This window comes from Ambystoma mexicanum, chromosome 8 (assembly GCF_040938575.1).
Source record: "Ambystoma mexicanum isolate Mex_15411 chromosome 8, UKY_AmexF1_1, whole genome shotgun sequence".
NCBI lineage: Eukaryota > Metazoa > Chordata > Amphibia > Caudata > Ambystomatidae > Ambystoma > Ambystoma mexicanum.
In genome coordinates this window covers 1,196,818,089-1,196,836,996 of record NC_090929.1, presented here as the reverse complement: position 1 = coordinate 1,196,836,996, position 18,908 = coordinate 1,196,818,089, and the positions used below count along the sequence as shown (strand labels likewise).

General features: G+C 48.8%; 1 protein-coding gene across 5 annotated transcripts in view; it reads right to left on the bottom strand.

Annotated features, from left to right (window-relative positions):
- The window catches only part of SGMS1 (sphingomyelin synthase 1), a 1,534,398-nt gene that overhangs the window by 149,677 nt on the left and 1,365,813 nt on the right, over positions 1-18,908 (bottom strand). For all 5 annotated transcript variants that reach the window (XM_069611296.1, XM_069611295.1, XM_069611298.1 and 2 more), the window contains one exon: positions 8,836-8,953. In XM_069611296.1, the coding sequence (XP_069467397.1) occupies positions 8,836-8,953 (118 nt within the window). The remainder of the gene's footprint in view (positions 1-8,835; positions 8,954-18,908) is intronic.

The window sequence follows — 18,908 nt, the reverse complement described above, 5'->3', positions numbered from 1 at the left end:
CACTGTACTGTATTATCAAAGACACATTTTAAAGTTGATACATCATTAACTTATTGCTCCTGGTGTGTTGCTATCACTTTTTTTTTTAAAAAGATATTTTTCATACTTTTCATTTTTGATATTGTAATTCTTCTGGTCTTCTAATGTGTGAAATGTGTATGTGGTATAAATTTTATTTAACAAATACAACACAAAAAACAGATTATCTAAAACAGTGGTCAAGTGCAGCGCAATAGGGACCCACTGCAGGGAAATCAGAAAAAAACCAGGACTATCTGGGGCACATCAGTGGCTAAATTCCTATATGGAGTTACTCCAGGTATGGGGTGTGTGAGAAACTAGAAGGTGTCTCACCCACTAGTTCCCAGGGATCTATCTACCAGGTGGCCAGGACACAGCCATCGCTTTGATCCAGTTCCAGGGGGTGGACTGGTGCGGGTGGATCACCTGGGTGAGGGGTCTTCGGGGAGTGGGACACTGGATGGGGAGACGCGCTATCCCCTTACCTAAAACACCTTCACCCCATCCTACCCCACTTTTACAACACAAACACTTTCTCCGCTATGAGAGAAAACCGACTAACACCCGAGCAGTACACCCGACGTGTCCCAATACAATGGTCAGGCAATTACGGACCAACACACACACACCCTGACTCCCACTAAGTTTCACCACATGGATAAAAGGTTGAGCACGAGAGCACACTGAGCGAGGCAAAGCACACGAGGAAACAGCAGTTTTGAGACAGCAGCTGAACGAGAGAAGACAGCCAGCCATACAGGGGAATCGCAAGGAGGAACGTTCCCTTAACCCTTTCAACAAGGAACTGTTACTTTCCAGAGACCTTGAGACTCGAAAGCTTAAGACCGGGAAGCCAGGCTAAAGAATCCTGCATTGTGTGTCGGAGATACCCAGGGCCCTCTCGCGTCAATAATCAAGGTGGAGAGCAGCACCAGCCATCGTGGTACTGTCCGTGGCTCCAAGAACAAAGCGACGTCAGTGAAATCAACACAGCCGGTGAGTTGGGGGGACTGTTACAAGACCAGTCTGTGTTGAAGTGAAGGTTGCAAGCAGCAACATGGCATGGCAAGCGCTGGAACGAACATTGTTAAAACACTTGCAATAAGAAACGCAAGTAAAGCTGAATTGCTGAGGAGCGATTGAACTTTAAAAGCAAGATGCTATACCTTTGACAGAGTGGTCCGGCACTGTGTGGGTGCTCAGTCGAAATACTCTGTAAGGTATCCAGCTGAGAATTGGCAAAGTGAAAGTAAGAAAAGTTTATAACAAGAAGAGAAAGAGTAATTGTGAATTGAAGTGGTCCTGCGACGGGTCAAGCAAAATCTTCGATTTTGATGAAGTAGATAAAATTGGTCCGAGCCCGGCGGAGGGAGACCAAGTGAAGCTTTTATGTCAAAGTGGGTCTGAGCCCGGCAGAGGGGGACCCGGGGGTGAGCAGTTAATCAACCGAGAAGGTGTATGTTTGAAATCATAAAAAGACCCCACACCCGCCCCCATTAAAAAAAAAAGTGCATTAGATGCTTTTTTTTTTTTAAGTTGGTATGGCATTAGATGATTTTTGCTGTCGATGGAATGACTATAAACCAAGAGCCTTTCAATGGCAAAGACACTTTAGCACAGAAGGTCCTGATGTGAAGGTTTTGAACTGCATCATCGTGCTAAAGAAGCCAGAGTGTGTGCTAAGCTCGATTGTGCTGCCTTGTCCTGTGCTGAAAATGTTTGGAAGGGAAGCCAACGGCTTGAATAGCCTGACATATCATTTCTTTAACTTTTTTCTTTTGCATAACACAGTTTCTCACACGATTTGTATTTAGAAGTAAGGATTGGCAATATGTTCATTAGTATAGGCCCTTTTATTTTGACAGACTCGACTAGGACTGCGTTATTATTTGATGGTCGTAGCTTGCTCCCATCTTTAGATTTAGGATTCGATGGGCATTTTTCAAAAACCAATTGAAGTTCAATAAACACCCTTGAACTGTCATCACGTGTGTATGTCTTACTGTTTGATACCACGTCTTCCTTACAGGTGACAGTTGCATGTAAAAAAAACGATTAAAAAAAATGAGTTGCACTTAAAAGTCAAACCATTAACTATGTATTTTCAAATTTACAGTTTGGCTGCATGGATCTTGGTAAGGTAACAGGGATACACATGGAGGGCCACTGTGGTCACATTTAAGACTACCGTTTTTTATAAAAACTATTTTTTTAAAAGTTAAGGAAAAACAACTTCCCATTCCCCACCCACATCCCCCATCAAAGCAACCATTTTACAATCAAAAAGAAAAACCACAAAAGGCACTAGCGCAGCTGTCAAGCTGGAAACACAAAATGACCAATACAGAACTTCTTCCACTATACCTCAATCCAGATTATTAATTCATATGATAAACCACATTGCCCCCACACCAAGGAAGCATCCCCACGAAGCAGAATATGGAAAAGGGAACGCCATGTACCACCATCAACTCACCCTCTCCCCAGCAAAAGAACGATGTGGTACGTTACCCCCATCTCACCAGCGGATTTCACAGTGTATTAAAGCATGTAGCCTTAGCGGAGCCCAATAGTCTCACAGTCTACTCCTGCCTGGCATCGACAATGCACAGCAGGTTTCACGTCTGTCACAGTTATTAAAACAATTTAACCATTCCTGCACACCTGGCGCCCACGGTTTTCCCGTGACCTCACAATCAAGGAGCGTGCCACAATAGACGCCATTCCCAACCGTTTCCCGCGTCCCTAAACACAGTATCAAACAGAGCCACCAGAGCTCGGGGGACAGCAGAGAGCAATTGGTGACCATTCGTGTCATGATCTCGCTAATCTGCTCCCAAAAAGGGCTTATATGCATGCAATCCCACACCATGTGTGTAAAATCTGCGGGCCCACAGAGCATTGATAGCATTTGGCTCATCTATCCGGGTAGAACCTCTTCAATTGGGCCGGGGACTTAATAAACCTGATGCAGGAATTTTAAGTGAATCAATCAGAATCTGTTATTCAGCGACAGCCTGCAGGTCTGCATGCATATCGGTTTCCACTGTTCCTCCGTGAATGCCCTGGTCAACAGAGTCTCCGATTTCAATTTAAATGTGGTCACCCTGTCCACCTTCTGCAGTTTAAGGAGTCTATACAATGTGGAACTGACTTGGTGGACTAGCAGAGTGACTTCCCGTCCCTTCAGGCCCTCATTGCCTCAAGGAATCTGAAATATAACGGAATAGTCACAGCAGTCACTCCACACGTACCTTGAGGAGGTGCCATGTAAGGAGTCTCCCACCCTGTACCATATCCCTCACGGTGTGCATCCCATCTTCTCAAAGTGCAGATGAAAGACCTTCTCCTGCATGATACCCACCCTGCGCAAATCATAAATTGCGAATGCTAGAGCGTTTAGTGCCATCATGTCCACCAATAGCCAGATGTGTCACAGTGTTTTTCAATTTAATATGAGGGAAGTCCGGTGATTGGTGCCACCGCCACAATGCTTCTTGCATTTGAGCGGCCAGGTATTATACATATAAATCAGGGTATTCCAACCCGCCTTCCTCGAATGGTTGGGTAAGAAGCTCATATGACACCCTACCCTGTGACCCTCCCCAGACTAAACGCAGCATCATACTTTTCAAACGTGCCCAAAATGTGCCTGGGGGTAAAACTGGGGCATTACAGAATATGTACAATAGTTTCAGGAGTACCACCTTGGCAAGGGCTATTCGGGCCACCTGTGACAGCAGAAGAATCATCTATGATTCAACCTTGCGCTGCAGTGCCTTCAGGTTCTCAGCATATAGGGAGGCTTGGGCTCTAGTCACCTTAATACCAAAGTACCGTATCCCCCGAGGGCCCCATCTAAAGCCCTCATCTATATCCTCACCACAGTCCACCGCCATCAGCGGTAATACCTCAGTCTTTGACCAATTTATCCTCAGCCGCTAGAGGTCACCAAATTGGGAAATCTCATGTACCAATGGCTGAAGGTTATGCTTTGGGTGCATAAGAGGAGTATATCATCAGCATAGAGAGATGGTCGAGACAGGAGAGTATATTGTAATGCCCCTATGGGCGTGGTATCCAGATAGCAGGCGAGTGGCTCAATCGCCAAGGCAAAGAGCACGGGGCAGGGGGCTCCCCTGCCTGGTGCCCCTAGTGGGACCAATATAAACCACAATCACTTGATTGGTTAGTATTCTGGTGCTGTGTAGAGAAGCCTCACCACCCATTGTAGGTAGACCAGCCCAAGTTTCGCTCTATGAAGACCTTTGAACAGGAAAGGCCACTTGACAGAGACGAAAGCCTTCTCGGCGTCAAGTGCGGCTACCACAATAGAGACTCCATCATCCATGTTATGTATTAGGGTGAACAGATTAGATTCTCTGTGGAGTGTCCCGGTATGAAGCAGGAATGGTCTGGAAGGACCAAAGCGGGCAAATGCGGCAATAGCCTGTCCACCAGTACCTTTGCGAGAATCTTGTTATCCATATTTATTAATAACAGGGGTCGGTATGAGGCGCAATGCAGGAGGGTCCTTATCGGCCTTCAGCAAGACCGTCACCAGGGCAGTCTGGGTGGACTCCGGCAGCACCCAGGATGCGGACGAGGCCTTGAACATGTCATGCAAATGGGGTACCAGGATATCTACATATTCTTTGTACAACTCTGCAATAATACCATCCATGCCCGGAGCCTTACCGTTCGGGAGAGATGGACGTCAGACAGGGGGCTATTGCAGGCATCTGCCTACACAGGGTCTAGCCAGCCCAAGGCCACCTTGTCTAGATACTGCCTGATATCATCCCACACTGCCAGTACCTTTGAAGTATACAGCTGAGCAGAATACTCGCAAAAGATCACGTTGATCCTTTTAATATCTCCAATCAGCATCCTTGAGTCATCGAGAGTAGACCCCTGCTGGTTTTTTTGCATTTCACTGCCCAGCCAGGGTGCAGCTATGTCCATCGCCCTCCTCATAGTTGACAGCAGCTATCGGGTCACCCAGAAATCTCCTGTCCCTACCAGCCACTGATGCATGTTCTGCTTCTCCCGCAACAGCCACCCAATCTCTGGTCTGACACCGCAACCACCTGTTGCTGTTCCAATGCTTTGATTTCACATTCAAGCAATGCCATGGTTCCGCGCAGTGATTTCAGGACCCCACCCCATCCTTGCACATACAACAGCCCCTGATGTAAACTTTAAATGCTTCCAAAATTGTTCTCAGATCATGTTCACCCGGAAAAAGGCGAGTATGTCCTGCTCAATTTCGTCCCTGAAGACAGCATCCTTAACAGCACTCACACTAAAATGCCACCGGCCCTCCCCCCCACCCCCCAGGCGCCAGCGCAGGCCTGGTAAGGGAAACTAACACCAGGGAGTGATCAGATAACATACGAGGCAGGATCAGAGCTGAGGGCAGGGCGCTGACTATGTCTGCAGACACCATAATGTAGTCTATCCGAGAAGCACTATTGTGCACCCCGGAATAAAACAAGTATTCCCTGGCCGCAGGATTACAAAACCTCCAGGCATCAGAGAGGTAGTGGTATTCTGCCAGATTTCCCCACGTACTAGTAGCCTTCGAGAGCGTATGTTGCGCAGTCGAAGACCGGGCCATTGTCAGTGATATGGCAAGATTAAAATACTTTGCCCAGATAATCCGACAGGCAAGATTGGGGAATCAACTTTGGAAGCATGGATGTTGATAAAGAGAATATTCATGTCTAGACATTCACCCCCCAGTAAAAGAAACCACCCTTCCCGGTCAGCAATCTGATTGTGCAAACGGAAAGCCAGTGATCCGTATATATACATTGCCACCCCTCTAGTGTGTGATGTAAAGGCAGAATTATATTTATGTATACCCCATCCAAGGGCCCCCGGCAGTGTGGCCTCCCTATCGAGAGGAGTGTCCTGTGAGCAGAGAACTTTCTCCTGGTGTCTTTTCGCCTGCTTCACTATCAGCTGAAATTTCTTGTTGTTGGTGGTGGTTAACCCCTGAATGTTCCATATCATCAGCATGAGATGCTCACTCATCGTATCCATTCATGTGTCGCAATACCCCATTACCAGCGTTTCCTCCATACCGCAAGACCGCATGCAAAGTCATATTGGGCAAACCCCACCAAGGACCCGTCTGGGGCTCCTTGAGAGATTATGTCCAGACTAAAGAATTGAGGCAATACTAGACCTAAAAAATGTGTGCAGTGCCTGCCCTTTCCGCACCCCCTATATACCTACACCAGAAACCCCAACCTAACGGCTCCTACCCCTGGCTCCCTCAATCAATAAACCAAGCCAATCACTCCCACGCAGTTACTTTAACAAACAGGGGAACTCTCGCCAGCCGCCGAAGCTCCAGGCGACAGGCAACCAAGCATGGTGACCATCTTCCCATGACGGCCGAGCAGAGCATATAACTGGGCACATTGCGATGACTCTCTATATTAAAGAGCAAAGGAAAAACAATCACAGAACAATCAACATCACAGCAAGGCCCCAGTCAGTGGGTTGAGCGCTGCGGGGAGCAGTCAGACTGCAAATCTCTCAGCCGACTGAGGGGACATGAAGAAATTAGTTTTGCTGTTGTGTATCACCCTCAGCTTTGCCGGAAATAGCAGAACATATCGAACCTCTTTCTTTCTCAGGATGTTTTTTGCTGATTAAAATGTCTCGCTGCTCCTGGACCTGTGGGCTGAAGTCAGGAAAGATATGAATCATCGCAGAGTCATACCGCAGCTCCCCTTTCTCCCTGGCTGCCTTAAGGAACATGTCTCTGTCCCCATAGTTAAAGATTATGGAAATGATATACCCGTGCAGGAGCCCCTGAGCAGGTGGTGCATCCTCTCCACCAGCAACATACTGGAGAGTGGTGACCCATCCAAAACCTCCAAAAGGAATTGTTCAAACTTCTCCATGTTGTCAATGGCGGTGGACTCCGGCACCCCAAGGATACACAAGCTGTTCCTCTGCGACCGTCACTCCAGGTAGTCAATCTTAGACGCAACCCTTTTCACCGTCTGTTGGCAGAGTGCCATCTCTTTCTGCAGTCCTCATCATCACCAATTAGCTGTTCTGCAGCAGATACAACGGCACATAACATCTCAAACTGAGCCACCAAGACAACAACTTTGCACGTAAGGGCACCTATCTTTGTGCCCCGATTATCGGTACTGTCCTTCAGGGACAGTAACGTATGGTTCAGCGTCTTCACATCTATAGTAGAGGGACCTGGGGTGGCGACCACTGCAAAGTCTGACTGACCTACCTTTGCAAATTGTTCCATTTTTTAAATTGCTTCTTGGGATTGACCATGCTGGTCTCCCCCACGAGAGGGGGGTCCAATCTGCTGCACCAGAACAGCAGTAGGCCACTCGCTCCATCCGTCCATGCACATGGGTAGTACCAAGCCCCAGGGAACGGTCCCAGCCTTCTTTCCAGTCACCAGTTCTCACTACTAGGAAGGAATCGCACCTCAGGGGTATGGGGGTGGGCAGCTACACTCATCCCTCCACACCGCTCCTGTCGCCTCACCACACAGTCCATGCAGGAGCTCAAGCTCACTACCCAAGGAGATGCTCGGACCCCCCTCCCCCTGCTAACCAGGCATTGAGAAGATTTGCAGACAAAAAGGTTGAAATGGGGAATCGATCCATCCACTGGCTGCTTGCCCTATATGACGGCCCGAGGATCTATGGCCAAGGCAGCAAGCTCAGCATGGGGATCCCACCACCCGCATTGGCCCACCGCACTCACCAACGTCTCTAACAGAACTCCACCACCATCCAGGCCGTATTAGGCCCCCACAGTATGTGAGATGCACTGTGTCCTCTCAAGGCAGGAAGAACCAAAGCCCCAAGGATGTTCCGGGAAAGCTTTGCTGCGCAGGCAGGAGCCCTTGCTATTCCTCAGCCAAAAGGAGGCTCGCCCTCCACCTCTGTATGGACTGCTTCAACAGGGGGCTGCAGGATGTTACCCCACAGCACCAGGGATTTGCTCCCCCTCAGCCAAGCTCGCAATGCGGCCTCCATGCCAGCCCCTATTACCTCCACGGCCGTCCGTCGGAGCCACACGCGGCTCAGGGGTACAGCGGGACACCAAAAGTCTCCAGTGGATTGATAACTATCAGCGGACTCGTGGCACCCGGGGCCAGTCAGGCTTGCTATCCACATGACCTCCGGCACAGTCTCTCTCTGCGTGGCAGCCTCAATGGAAGGCCTCGCCGCTCACCGGAAAACACCCATGGTGAAACTCCTCACAGGAAGGTTCCCCTGGACGGGACCTGGATCAGCAGGTGCTGTTTCGATTCCGGGCAAAGAAATGCAAATTCTGCATGGTCGCAGGATGAAATGGCAGGATTTTAACATCGCCTGTCGGAGCCATTCAATAAATGTGACAACAATTTGGTGCATTACTGTTGTGAAAATGTACCGGTACGCACAGCTGCAAGACCAAACAATTTGGGCATTTCGTTCAATTTCAGGAAAACAGCAGCCACCTAACAAACAGACTTATCTTGTTACGTGATTAGTAAGGAAAGGAATACAACAACGCCATGGAAAAATGCACGCAGGTCTTGTTAGAATTGAAATGGGTCAACGTGGAATGTGAACAATACATCATGAAAAATACTCCAAAAGTATTACAATAAAAAAAAAACAATGAAATAGAAAAACAAACCATTTTAAAGCAAACTAAAATAAAGGAAATAGAACAAGGAAACATCAAAAATCAAAACAGCCAAACCTACCATAACGAATATTACGATCACTGACCACATTAGGTATAGCCACATAGTTTTCAACAGCTTACCTTTGGAGAACAGTGGAAATGCATTCCTGGGACTGGGAGTGTTGTTACGTACATCGTAATACACCGATAAAGATAAAGTGTGCCCACCAAAAAGAAAAATCTCCTGCCAATAATAGACCTACAACACAAAGAAACAAAACTTTAGCCATTGTCTGAAAAAGTTCTAATAAAGTGCCATTGCTTAGGATTTATATACAATATTGGTTGGTGGGAATAAAGTAGCAATTGATGCAGAGTAAGTGATTTTGTAAATGAGTCAAAGGAGTGTAATTTTGTACACTTAAAAAGAGAGCCTAGCACTTGCTTCAGCTACTCCTTATCGTATTCTTCGTTCACTGATTAAGATTAGATGAAACTAGACTGTGCTACTTAGAAAGTGTCCGCTAGGAAACCCCCAGAGGAGAACACTATGCTACTCCTTGATTGGCAATTTACTGTTTATCGTGACGGTTCGGAATAAGGATTTTTTGTAGCTGAATCTAAAACCACATGGCGGATTTGAGCATCGTACAGCAATTGGGAGCTACCGTGGGGGACTAGAAGCTAGTTCTTAATGTGCTGAAAATTTTACTTCCGCTTAAAATGCGAATTTGAACTTTGCCAATTATAAGCCAGAGATAAACATTTCAAGTTGCAAGCTACTAGCCAGGCATACATATTTTCCCCCTTAGTTCTCCATATACACACAGAACACCATTTTTTTTTTACTCGCCAAGGGTCAATTGCCAGTATGCAATTGATAGTGCCAAGTGTACATTGTCAGACCTGCATAATGCTTTAAATGTTCTACAAGTTTGTCATTTATTTTCATACATAACACATTTCCGGTGTTCATATCACTTACTTATATTTGAGCAGCACCACTTGGCCTGGGAGTCAAAAGTAGCTTCCAATAGCAGCTGGTGTCAAGCTCACAATGATCTCCTAGGCAACAAGCAGGAGCCAAAACAGCTCCAGCTATTTTGAACCCAGATTGCATTTGCTGCATGTCCTTCACACCATTACACCCTTCATTCCAAAACCCATTTTGGCTCCATCTACCTTTTCCACTAAATAATGCACCTATATTCAACTCACTAACTGAAAAATGTCTCTACTGCTCCCGTTTAACTGCCTCATCTGCCTTCCAGCTGCTCTGCACAACCAGTATCTGTCTATCCTGCAAATTCATCCTCTCACACTCCTTTGCATCTAATCTCTCTATACAACGCCTTGCTACTTTTCCCTACTCCTCCCAACCTAACGTAACCTTACTTGCACATTGCACCAAGTGACTCTCCATCTGTTTGTATCCACTTTCTACTGCATCACCGATTAATCCATCAAACCCTTGCATGCCAAACTTTACCCTGTTCTTGCATCCCTGTCATCTCTCTATCACCTGGCACCATCTTTCTTGCATCCAAGCATATTGCTTATTTGACCAATTCACCCAGTGACTCTCCTTGACGGCTCCATCGTGTAACATAAGCAAAGTGTAGTAAAATACATCCTTGTCCTAAAGGTAGAACAGTGTGGTTTAAATACAGATAGTGAAATGCGTGTAATTTAGGTTACTTTACAGTGGACAGATTAACGTTTTATAATGAGCCCTCAAATGACTATGAATAGCTCAATGGCAGTGTTTGAAATTGAGGGGAGCCAAGAACTGTTTAGCTCCTGCTTGTAGCCTAGAAGTACCTGGTTATCTTGACAACAGCTAGTATGAACTAGTTTTGACTCCCCAGGCCAACTAATGCCAAACAAGCATATCTCTGAATTTAACTCTATAACAGTAGGACACAACCATTTAAAGCATAAGACGACGTATGTAATAGACAATGATAATTTTGCATCTTATATGGAAGTTAGATTTGCGGAATGCTATGTGCTAGATCCTGGTTCCCCAGTGGAAGCGCCTGCTTAATGCTGGATACTGTAAGGAGGGGAATGTCGCACAGGTGCTGTGCCTGTTGGCATAGACCTTTATTTCATAAAAATAAAGATGAAACCTATCCCTCCCTAAACCCACGAGGCGTTTGCCTGCCTCAACTAGGGATTCTTTCAGAATGTCCAAGTAAATGAAGAGTACACAGTTGTGTGTCGAATTGCCTACTTCTGTCCCTCACACTTTCACACTTGTAACTAAACTAAAGAGATACTCTCTTCTTGGTCCAGATGAAAGGCTCCCTTCTTATGGACAATGGATCATAGTTCAAATTGGCAGCTGGGAACTTTGTGCCTGAGAGAATGACTCCCTTCTCCAGGTCTCGGTTCCTTTCCAAGATACAAAAGAAAGTTCTCAGTTCAAACTAAAAAAGTTGCAACTCAAACATTTCTTATTGTCCAATCGTTCTCTTCACTACTGAGTTCCTGGAGAATGCCTTGCTTCTACAGGTATCTAGTTCACAGTACCAGGGGAATTAATCCCTTCCCCGGGTCTTCATGGCTTTGCTTCACAGTACACAACACCAGGGTTATGGCTTCCTGATCTTTCTTTGCTTGCTGTTTCACTGTAGTCGGGGGAATGTCTTCCTTCCCCTGGCCCTTCTCAAGCTCTTTCCCACAGTTTTCAAAGGTTGGGGGAATGACTCTTCCAGTTCTACTCCACCAGGGGAAATGCTTCTCTTCCCCTGGTCTTCCTTTCACCTTGTTTTACCGGTCTGTAGGTGTAGGTCCCAGACCTGTAGGATTCTACTGCTTTCCTTTGGCACACCTGATTCACTTTCCTGCCAGGTATTATGCCGAAGAAGAGGAGTTGTGAAGCTTAACTGGTTGCGGGTCCCAGGCCCATATACATATATATTTTCTTTCTCTCCCTCTCTCTCCCCCCTCCCAATCTCCCCTGTGCTCCTCCCTCTTTTGCAACCCCACCAACCACCCCGCACTCCCAAGTATCTTAAGGGTATTTGCCAATCGTCTCCGGTTGGTCTTGAACTTTCCTGTGTAATGCTTTGTGTGGTTCTCCGGGGGCTGCAGCAACTCAGCAGCCTTCCTCTCTTCTGAGGCTTAACAGGATGCCTTAATTGCTGCGCTCACCTTGATGTGGGGCCTTCCCGCTCACCGGACCGATTTGGAACCACTCTGCAAGTTCTCTAGGGTTCCAGCTAGAAACCGTGTTGCTTCTTCACTCCAGTTGTCGTCTGCACTTGCGGTTCCTCTAGGAGGGTCTCTCTCCTTGCTTGGTTTTCCCTCTCCCAACTTGTATTCGTTCTGGCCAATCAGAGCTCCTGAAACACTAGACAGCTCTATAGTGTTTTGAGGATCGCTCTCCATTCCTCCGCACCTCCTTGTCACAGTATCTCTCCCCCCCCCCCCCCGCCGAGAGCACTCTCTATGGTAGACCTCTTCGGATTCCCCTTAACTTAACCATAGATCTCTCTTGGGTTGACTATGTTCTTCCTCGTCCCAGTACCGCTACAACTATGTACATGAGATGGCAAGGTAAAGGAGGGTTGGGTGGAGTATACTGCGCTCTCCCTGGATAGTCATCTCTAGTCCCATGGGGTGCAGGGGAAATCCCTCCCCAGGAGATCTGCCCGCTAAGTATCACCCCCAAGGGAACTATCGGGTAGCGGTCTCACCTCCCTGACCTCATGGGAAGGGGCACCCCCTTGGAGAGAAGAGACGACATCCAGGGATTTGTCACAATACCCTAAAGTTGCTTTTGGCTTCTGATTATCCAAGCTTAATTTGTAACCCTGCAAATGGACAATATAATTAAATGCTTTGACAATATGAATGTATGATAAAACCACTTAGATTTAGATGTGTGTGTAAAAAAAATGACATTTCACAAGAGTAAAAATAAAAAGTTAATGATTTTTTTTTTTTAAAGTAGAAAGAAAAACCAAAAGCAATTAAAAACATGGCTGGGAATGTGTACCATATAATAGAAGACAAAATGCAAACGGTAGTACTCCATATTGTAAATGACATGTTTACATTTTCTACCTGGGACTGAAAGTAAATGTAAAAAAATCAAAGTTGCAAGTGCTACTAACAAGGTATAAAGTCACTCGCTCCCTCAATTCTCCACATTCACACAGTACACCTTTGCTTACTCGCCAATAGTCAGTTATCAGTTGCCAATGGCTAGTGCAGAGTACACATTTTGATGCCTGCTTCAGTCCAGGTGGGTATTGCTTTGCACAGAGTAATAACTGGTACATTGTGCTGCACTTGCTGGAGTTTAACTGGTGTTCAGTGGGAATCTTGAGTTTTCATGCAGTGTTGGTTATTGATATAAGGGCCAGGTGAGGCAATTGGTAATGCCTGGCCCTCATCTAGCAGTTTCCCACCAGGCTCTGTCGCTTCTGCTACACATATTTTGATCAAAGAGCCGGCAGGGTCAGGTACAACTTCTTTCTAATGGATCCCTGCCTGCTGGGATGTTGCATTCTTTCTTTTGCATAGGCTCCAGTAATGGGCGCTTCATCAAACACTATTTGATCTTTGATGATGGAGGGTACAGGCATTGTAGCAGTAGCCCGCCCACTGTTTCTTTTTGTTCTCAAAAAGGAAGCTTTGAACCATTTATAATCTATATTTCGGGTTACTACCACTTTCACTAAGAGCACATTAATCACTGCTCAAGCTTATGTATTAAAACACAAATAATAAACTCACCCATTCAGGACAAGCCTACGGCATCTATAGCTTTAAATCCAATTGATAAGTGCTGTAACGGAGCCATGGAGTCAAACCTATGAATTTTTTACCAGTGACAGGGGGGATACAAGAAAACTAGTCTTGCGTTCTGTGAGAAACCTGAAAATGTCTCACCCACTAGTCTCCGGGGATCTGTCACCCAGGTGGGCAGGACACAGCCTTCGCTTTTGGATCCGGTTCCTGGGGTGGACCAGTGCGTGGGGATCACCTGAGTGAGGGGCCTTCGGGTAGTGGGACACCAGATGGCGAGATGCGGTATCCCCTTCTCTGCACCTCCTTTACACCCATCATATCAGGTAGGATACTTAGGAACTGAACCCCCCCCGCCCCCTTTCCTGACACAAACACTCTCACGGACAGCTCACCATAAAAGAAAACGGACTAAAACCCGAGCCATATTCCTGACATGTCCCAATACAATGGTCGGACAATTACGGACGATTACACACATCTGACTTCCATTACACTTCCCCACACGGATAAAAAGCAGAGCATGAGAGCACACACTGAGCAAGGCTATGCACACGAGGAAGTAGCAGTTCCAAGATGGCAGTTTAATACAAGGCGAAAGACAGCAAGACCGTAGAGGATCGCAAGGAGATTACAAGTTACTCACCATAGTGACTATTCCTTAGTCCCCTTTCCTCCATACTGTATGGGCGTTCCTTCCTAGGGATGGGAGACAGAACCTTTTTCACCGGAAAAACGTTCTTCCCCCTTTAAATTTAGAGGAAGCAGGGTGCAGCACTGGGAGCATGTACTCCCCTGACTCCGCCCTCCTCAGTCCCCATTGACGCTTGGACAATATTTATAATTGCCTAATGACACCAGTATTATTAGGGGGCGGGGGGATGTGGGACGTATGGCGGAAACGTTAGTCACTACAGTTACGTCCCGTCCCCTTGCCTCCATACTGTATGGGCGATTACAACTGAATGTAGCCCCAGCGAGGAGATGAGACCCTCCTTAAGCAAACAAGTTCCTTAGCACCACCTGTCCGAAGGCCGCATCGGACTTGGAGCTGGCGTTCAAAGAGTAATGCTTACAGAAAGCTGAAGGGGTGGCCCAGGTAACTGCCCTGATTATGACCTGTCACAGAACCTGCAGCTGGAATGTGATAGCCGTGGCCTTGGCCCTAACGGTGTGAATGTTGGCTGGCAGCGGCTTATGCTGCCCCTCATAGGGCTCTTTGATGGCCGCAATCCATCCACTTTGCGATGGAAGCCTTGGATGCCTGATAACCGGGCCTGGATCCCCCAAAGGTGATATTGCGTCCGACTTGCAGAAGCCCTTGGTCCTATCCAGATAAAAAATTTCAGAGCGCATCTGACATCCAGGCAGTGCAGAACTATGAGCCTCGTCCTTGGGGTCAGCGAACAATGTAGGTAAGACTATTTCCTCGTTTAGATGGAACGCGGAAGTAACCTTAGGTAGGGACGCCAGGTGAGCCCACAGGACCACCTTATACCTGTGGAAAATGGTATAGGGTTCTGAAGCCACCAGAGCCTGGATCTCACGGACTCTGCGAGCAGAGGTGAGTCCTACTAGCAGAGCTGTCTTGATGGTGACCAGCCTTATGTCCGCGGACGGCATTGGCTCGAAGGGTTTGAGCGCCAGGGTGTGGCTTCTTGATGGGTAGGTAAAGCCTAGACAGGCCCGCCAGATGTTTATCTGGTTGGAAGTGGAGAAGATCTCCTCCCCTGAATTTCTGTAGGCCCCTATGGCTGCAAGATAGGTTCGATAAGTGTCCACCTGTACGCCTGAGTGGGCAAGGTGTGCCGAGAAAGAGCACATCGTCCAGTGTGTACGTCAGGGGGGTCGATCTCCTTAGCCTCCGCCCAGTGACAGAACCTGCTCCATTTACTCCTGTATTGGCTCCTAGTTGCCTTGCTCCTAGCACCCCGGATGATCTCCAGGTTAGCCTGAGATAGGCTCAGGTGCTGGAGGGTGATCTGCTCAGGAACCACGCTGTGAGGACTAACTTCTGAGGAGGTGGGTGGAGACCTCTGCCCCCCTGCTGGGACTGGAGAGCTGCTGGGCCCAGCGGAAGGTGAATGGGTCGGTCCGCGAGGCTGAGCAATTCGGAGAACCATGGTCTCGCTGGCCATCAGGGCACCATCACTATGATAATGAGGTGACAAGCCTCCTTTATGTTGCGGGGTACTCAGGGGATCAAGGGTGTGGACGAAAAAGCATTGGCTGTCATGCCCTCCCAAGCCAGTCGTTCAGGTAGACATGGTGGTCCTGGGCCCCCCCCATAGGAGAGGCTGCCACTGCATTCGTAAGTCTGGCAAATACCCTGGGGGCTGAGTTGAGGTTGCAGGGTAGCACCTTGTACTGAAAATGATAGCCCATGATCCTGAAGCGTAGGAAGGAGTGGTGGGGCTGCCAAATCGTGACGTGTAGCTAGGCATCCTTCAGATCCAGGGAGCACATCCAATCTCCCTTGTCTAGTGTCTCTGCAATGAGTGCTGGCGTAACCATCTTGAAATTTTTGAAGAGGGAGGGAGAGGTTGAGGGTGGATAGGTCCAACAACTCTCAGGCCAGCCTGGCTCTTCTTTTGTATGGCAAAAATCCTGGAATAGAAGCCTAATCCTCTCTTGGAGGCTGGTACTTCTTCCACTGCCTGGCTCTCGAGGAGTGCCCGGATCTCCGCCAACAAAGCTGCCGTACCAATCTGTGGGAGTGGAGGTATAGGTAGGCGATACCCCGTGGATACCACTGAGAAGATCCAAGAGTCCGCAAAGTTCTGGCGCCAGAAATGCACCCGAGAGGCTAGCCTGCCCCCCACTGGAGACACATGGACCAAGAGGGATGTGTCATGCCTTTTTGTTCTCTTGAGACTGCCGCTGAGGAGGGGGACTGGAAGAAGTCCTTCTCCCCCCCCCTTTATATTGCCTGCACCTGTACTGACTTGGCAAGCGGTCAGGTTGTCTCTACCCCCGTTCCTGGAATCCCCGGCACCCACCAAACGCCTGCCCCTAATCGGAGCGTTGATGCGACTGGGTGTACGTCTTGGGCGTGGTCTTCGTAAGAATAGATAAAAACTTTTCAGTTTGCAAGCTGTTCTTCTTATCCAATTCCTCATCAGTGGAAGCGGTCACTCCCCTGAAAGGAAGGTCCAATATGCGATCCTGAACGTCTGGGTTGAACTTAGCCCAAAGCCAGGCCGTCCTTCTCATGTCCATGGTGATGCAGATGGCCCGACAAGAGGGGTCTATGTGGGCCACTTTGGACTCCATGATGTCCTGCGCTACCAGCTTGGCTTCTCCTAGACCCGCCTTAAAGCGTGCCTGGCTCTGCGCCCGGAGCTCCGGAAGGAAGTCCGCTATCTCCATTGGCTTGACGCAGGTGCAAAGAGGCGGAGTACAGCTTTTTCCCCGTACGCCTCCAAGATCTTCTATTCCTTGCCTAGCAGCGCCGAGGACGAGGTGGCCGAGGACGACTGAGGCTTAGGGCAGAGTGACGCTGCAGCAATCACAGAAGAGTGCGGTTGGGGGTGCGTTGATGGCAAGAGTGTATCACCCTGCATCCGTCTACTTGGCATTGAGGCGCGATGGACAGGCTGGACTGAGTGTTGCTTGAGCCAACCCTTCTTGGCCAGAGCGACAACATCTTTCTGCATCAGGACACCCATCTTGGTAGGGGGTCTTAGGGAGAGGACCTCTGCCAAGACCCCCTCAGGCTGCTCAACCTCAGGAAGAGGAAGGCCTAAATATTCTGCCAAACCTGCAAACCTGTTGTGAAGGGCCTTTGCTGAAGACGGCTTGTCAGGGTTCTCCTCCTCATCCGTATCCGCCTGGGTGTCCGATAGGAGGGGTGCTGGGCGCCGTTGGCTGCGGCGTGGAGACCGGAGCCGAAGGATGCTGCAGAGGCTGGTTCCGGCTGCGGTGTGGAGACCGGAGGCTGCAGCTGAGGCTGGTTCTGAACCAGATGCACTGGGGGCGGATTCGAAAGAGCCGGCAGCAGCGGCTGCGTAGGGGCCTGTGGTGCCGGAGCCATGGGACTATGTGCACTGGTGGGGTGGCCGGAGGGACAAGTCCTTGACCGCATCCCTTAGGATGGCCCCTATTTGGGGGGTTCGCATCAGCCCCAAGAACCTTTCGAAGAACCCATCTTCAGAGGCAGAAGAGGAGGCAGGAGATACTAACTGAGTGGCTGGGGGCTGCTGGGGCTGGAGCACACTCGGTCTGGGTTGCAGGGTGCTACTGATGGATTCCCTGTTGGCCACATACCTGGTTGACATCAGTCCCACCTTGAAACTTGTTCACCCGCCTGCTCTGTTCCTGGGAGTGGCATCGGACAAGCAGCCATGTTGTTTGGCGCGGCAGCCATTCTGTCAGGCTGCGAGCCACGTGCCAGAGACGTGGTTCATGGCCCTCCAGACGCAACCTCGCACAAGACTCTTGGTGTTGGAACATGAGGCCTATCATGCACCTCAGGTCTAGACCTGGGAGGCATATCACCCTCGGCATTGTCGCCACTAGTGCTGCGTGCAGGCGCCCCCTCGGACATGGAGCCGGTACTAGGGCGTAGCCCCTCAGGTATAAAACCCGATAAAAGAACATTGCCGTCCCTCAGCACTGAGACCGGTAGGATCTGAATACCCCTCAGCCGTAAGGCCTGTAGCTGGGTTAGCCTTGGTGCATGTGCTGGTAACAGAACCCGAGAAGTTCCTCCCGCTTGGCCATTTCCTCAGGAAGGAGTCGCCCTTACAGGGTGTGATGAAAAATAATGGCCCTCCCTTGGGCCACGATCTCTGCTTGACAAACTTATTCAGGTCGTCTGGAGGCGACGCTTCGAAGAGCTCCCTCCACCTAGCAAGCCTGTTCTTCAGTGCACGTGGAGTCAGGGAGTCACACGTGGTGCACCCTTCCCATCTGTGGTCAGGGCCAAGGCAGCGGAAGCAAAGAGCATGGGAGTCAGATGTGGGAAACAGTCCCTCGAAGGCTGGACACCTGCTGAAACCCACCAAAGTCGACATGCGCTGGGGAGGAGCATGACATCGGAGGACCAAGTACCTAGATGGCAAATAAAGACAAAAAGATAAGGGAAGAATCTGGGGAAGAGCGCGTGGAATTACATGGCAAGGCCAAACCCAGGAGCACTGGTGAAATCGGCCCGTTCCCGTCGACGCAGAAAAGGGGACTAAGGAGAGGCGCCAATGGGCGGAGTCAGTGGAGCACATGCTCCCAGGGCCGAACCCCCAAACGCCTCTAAATTTAAAGGGGAAAAAAGTTCTGTCTCCCGTCCCTAAGAAGGGACGGGCATAAAGTATGGAGGAAAGGGAATGGGACTTAAGAGTATGATGCACTACTTTTTATATATCTGGTTCTGACCGATTTCACATTCATCGATAAGTGCATATGCGTTCCGTTTTGTAGAACAACTTCATCGGCTGCTACTCAAATCTCACAGTACA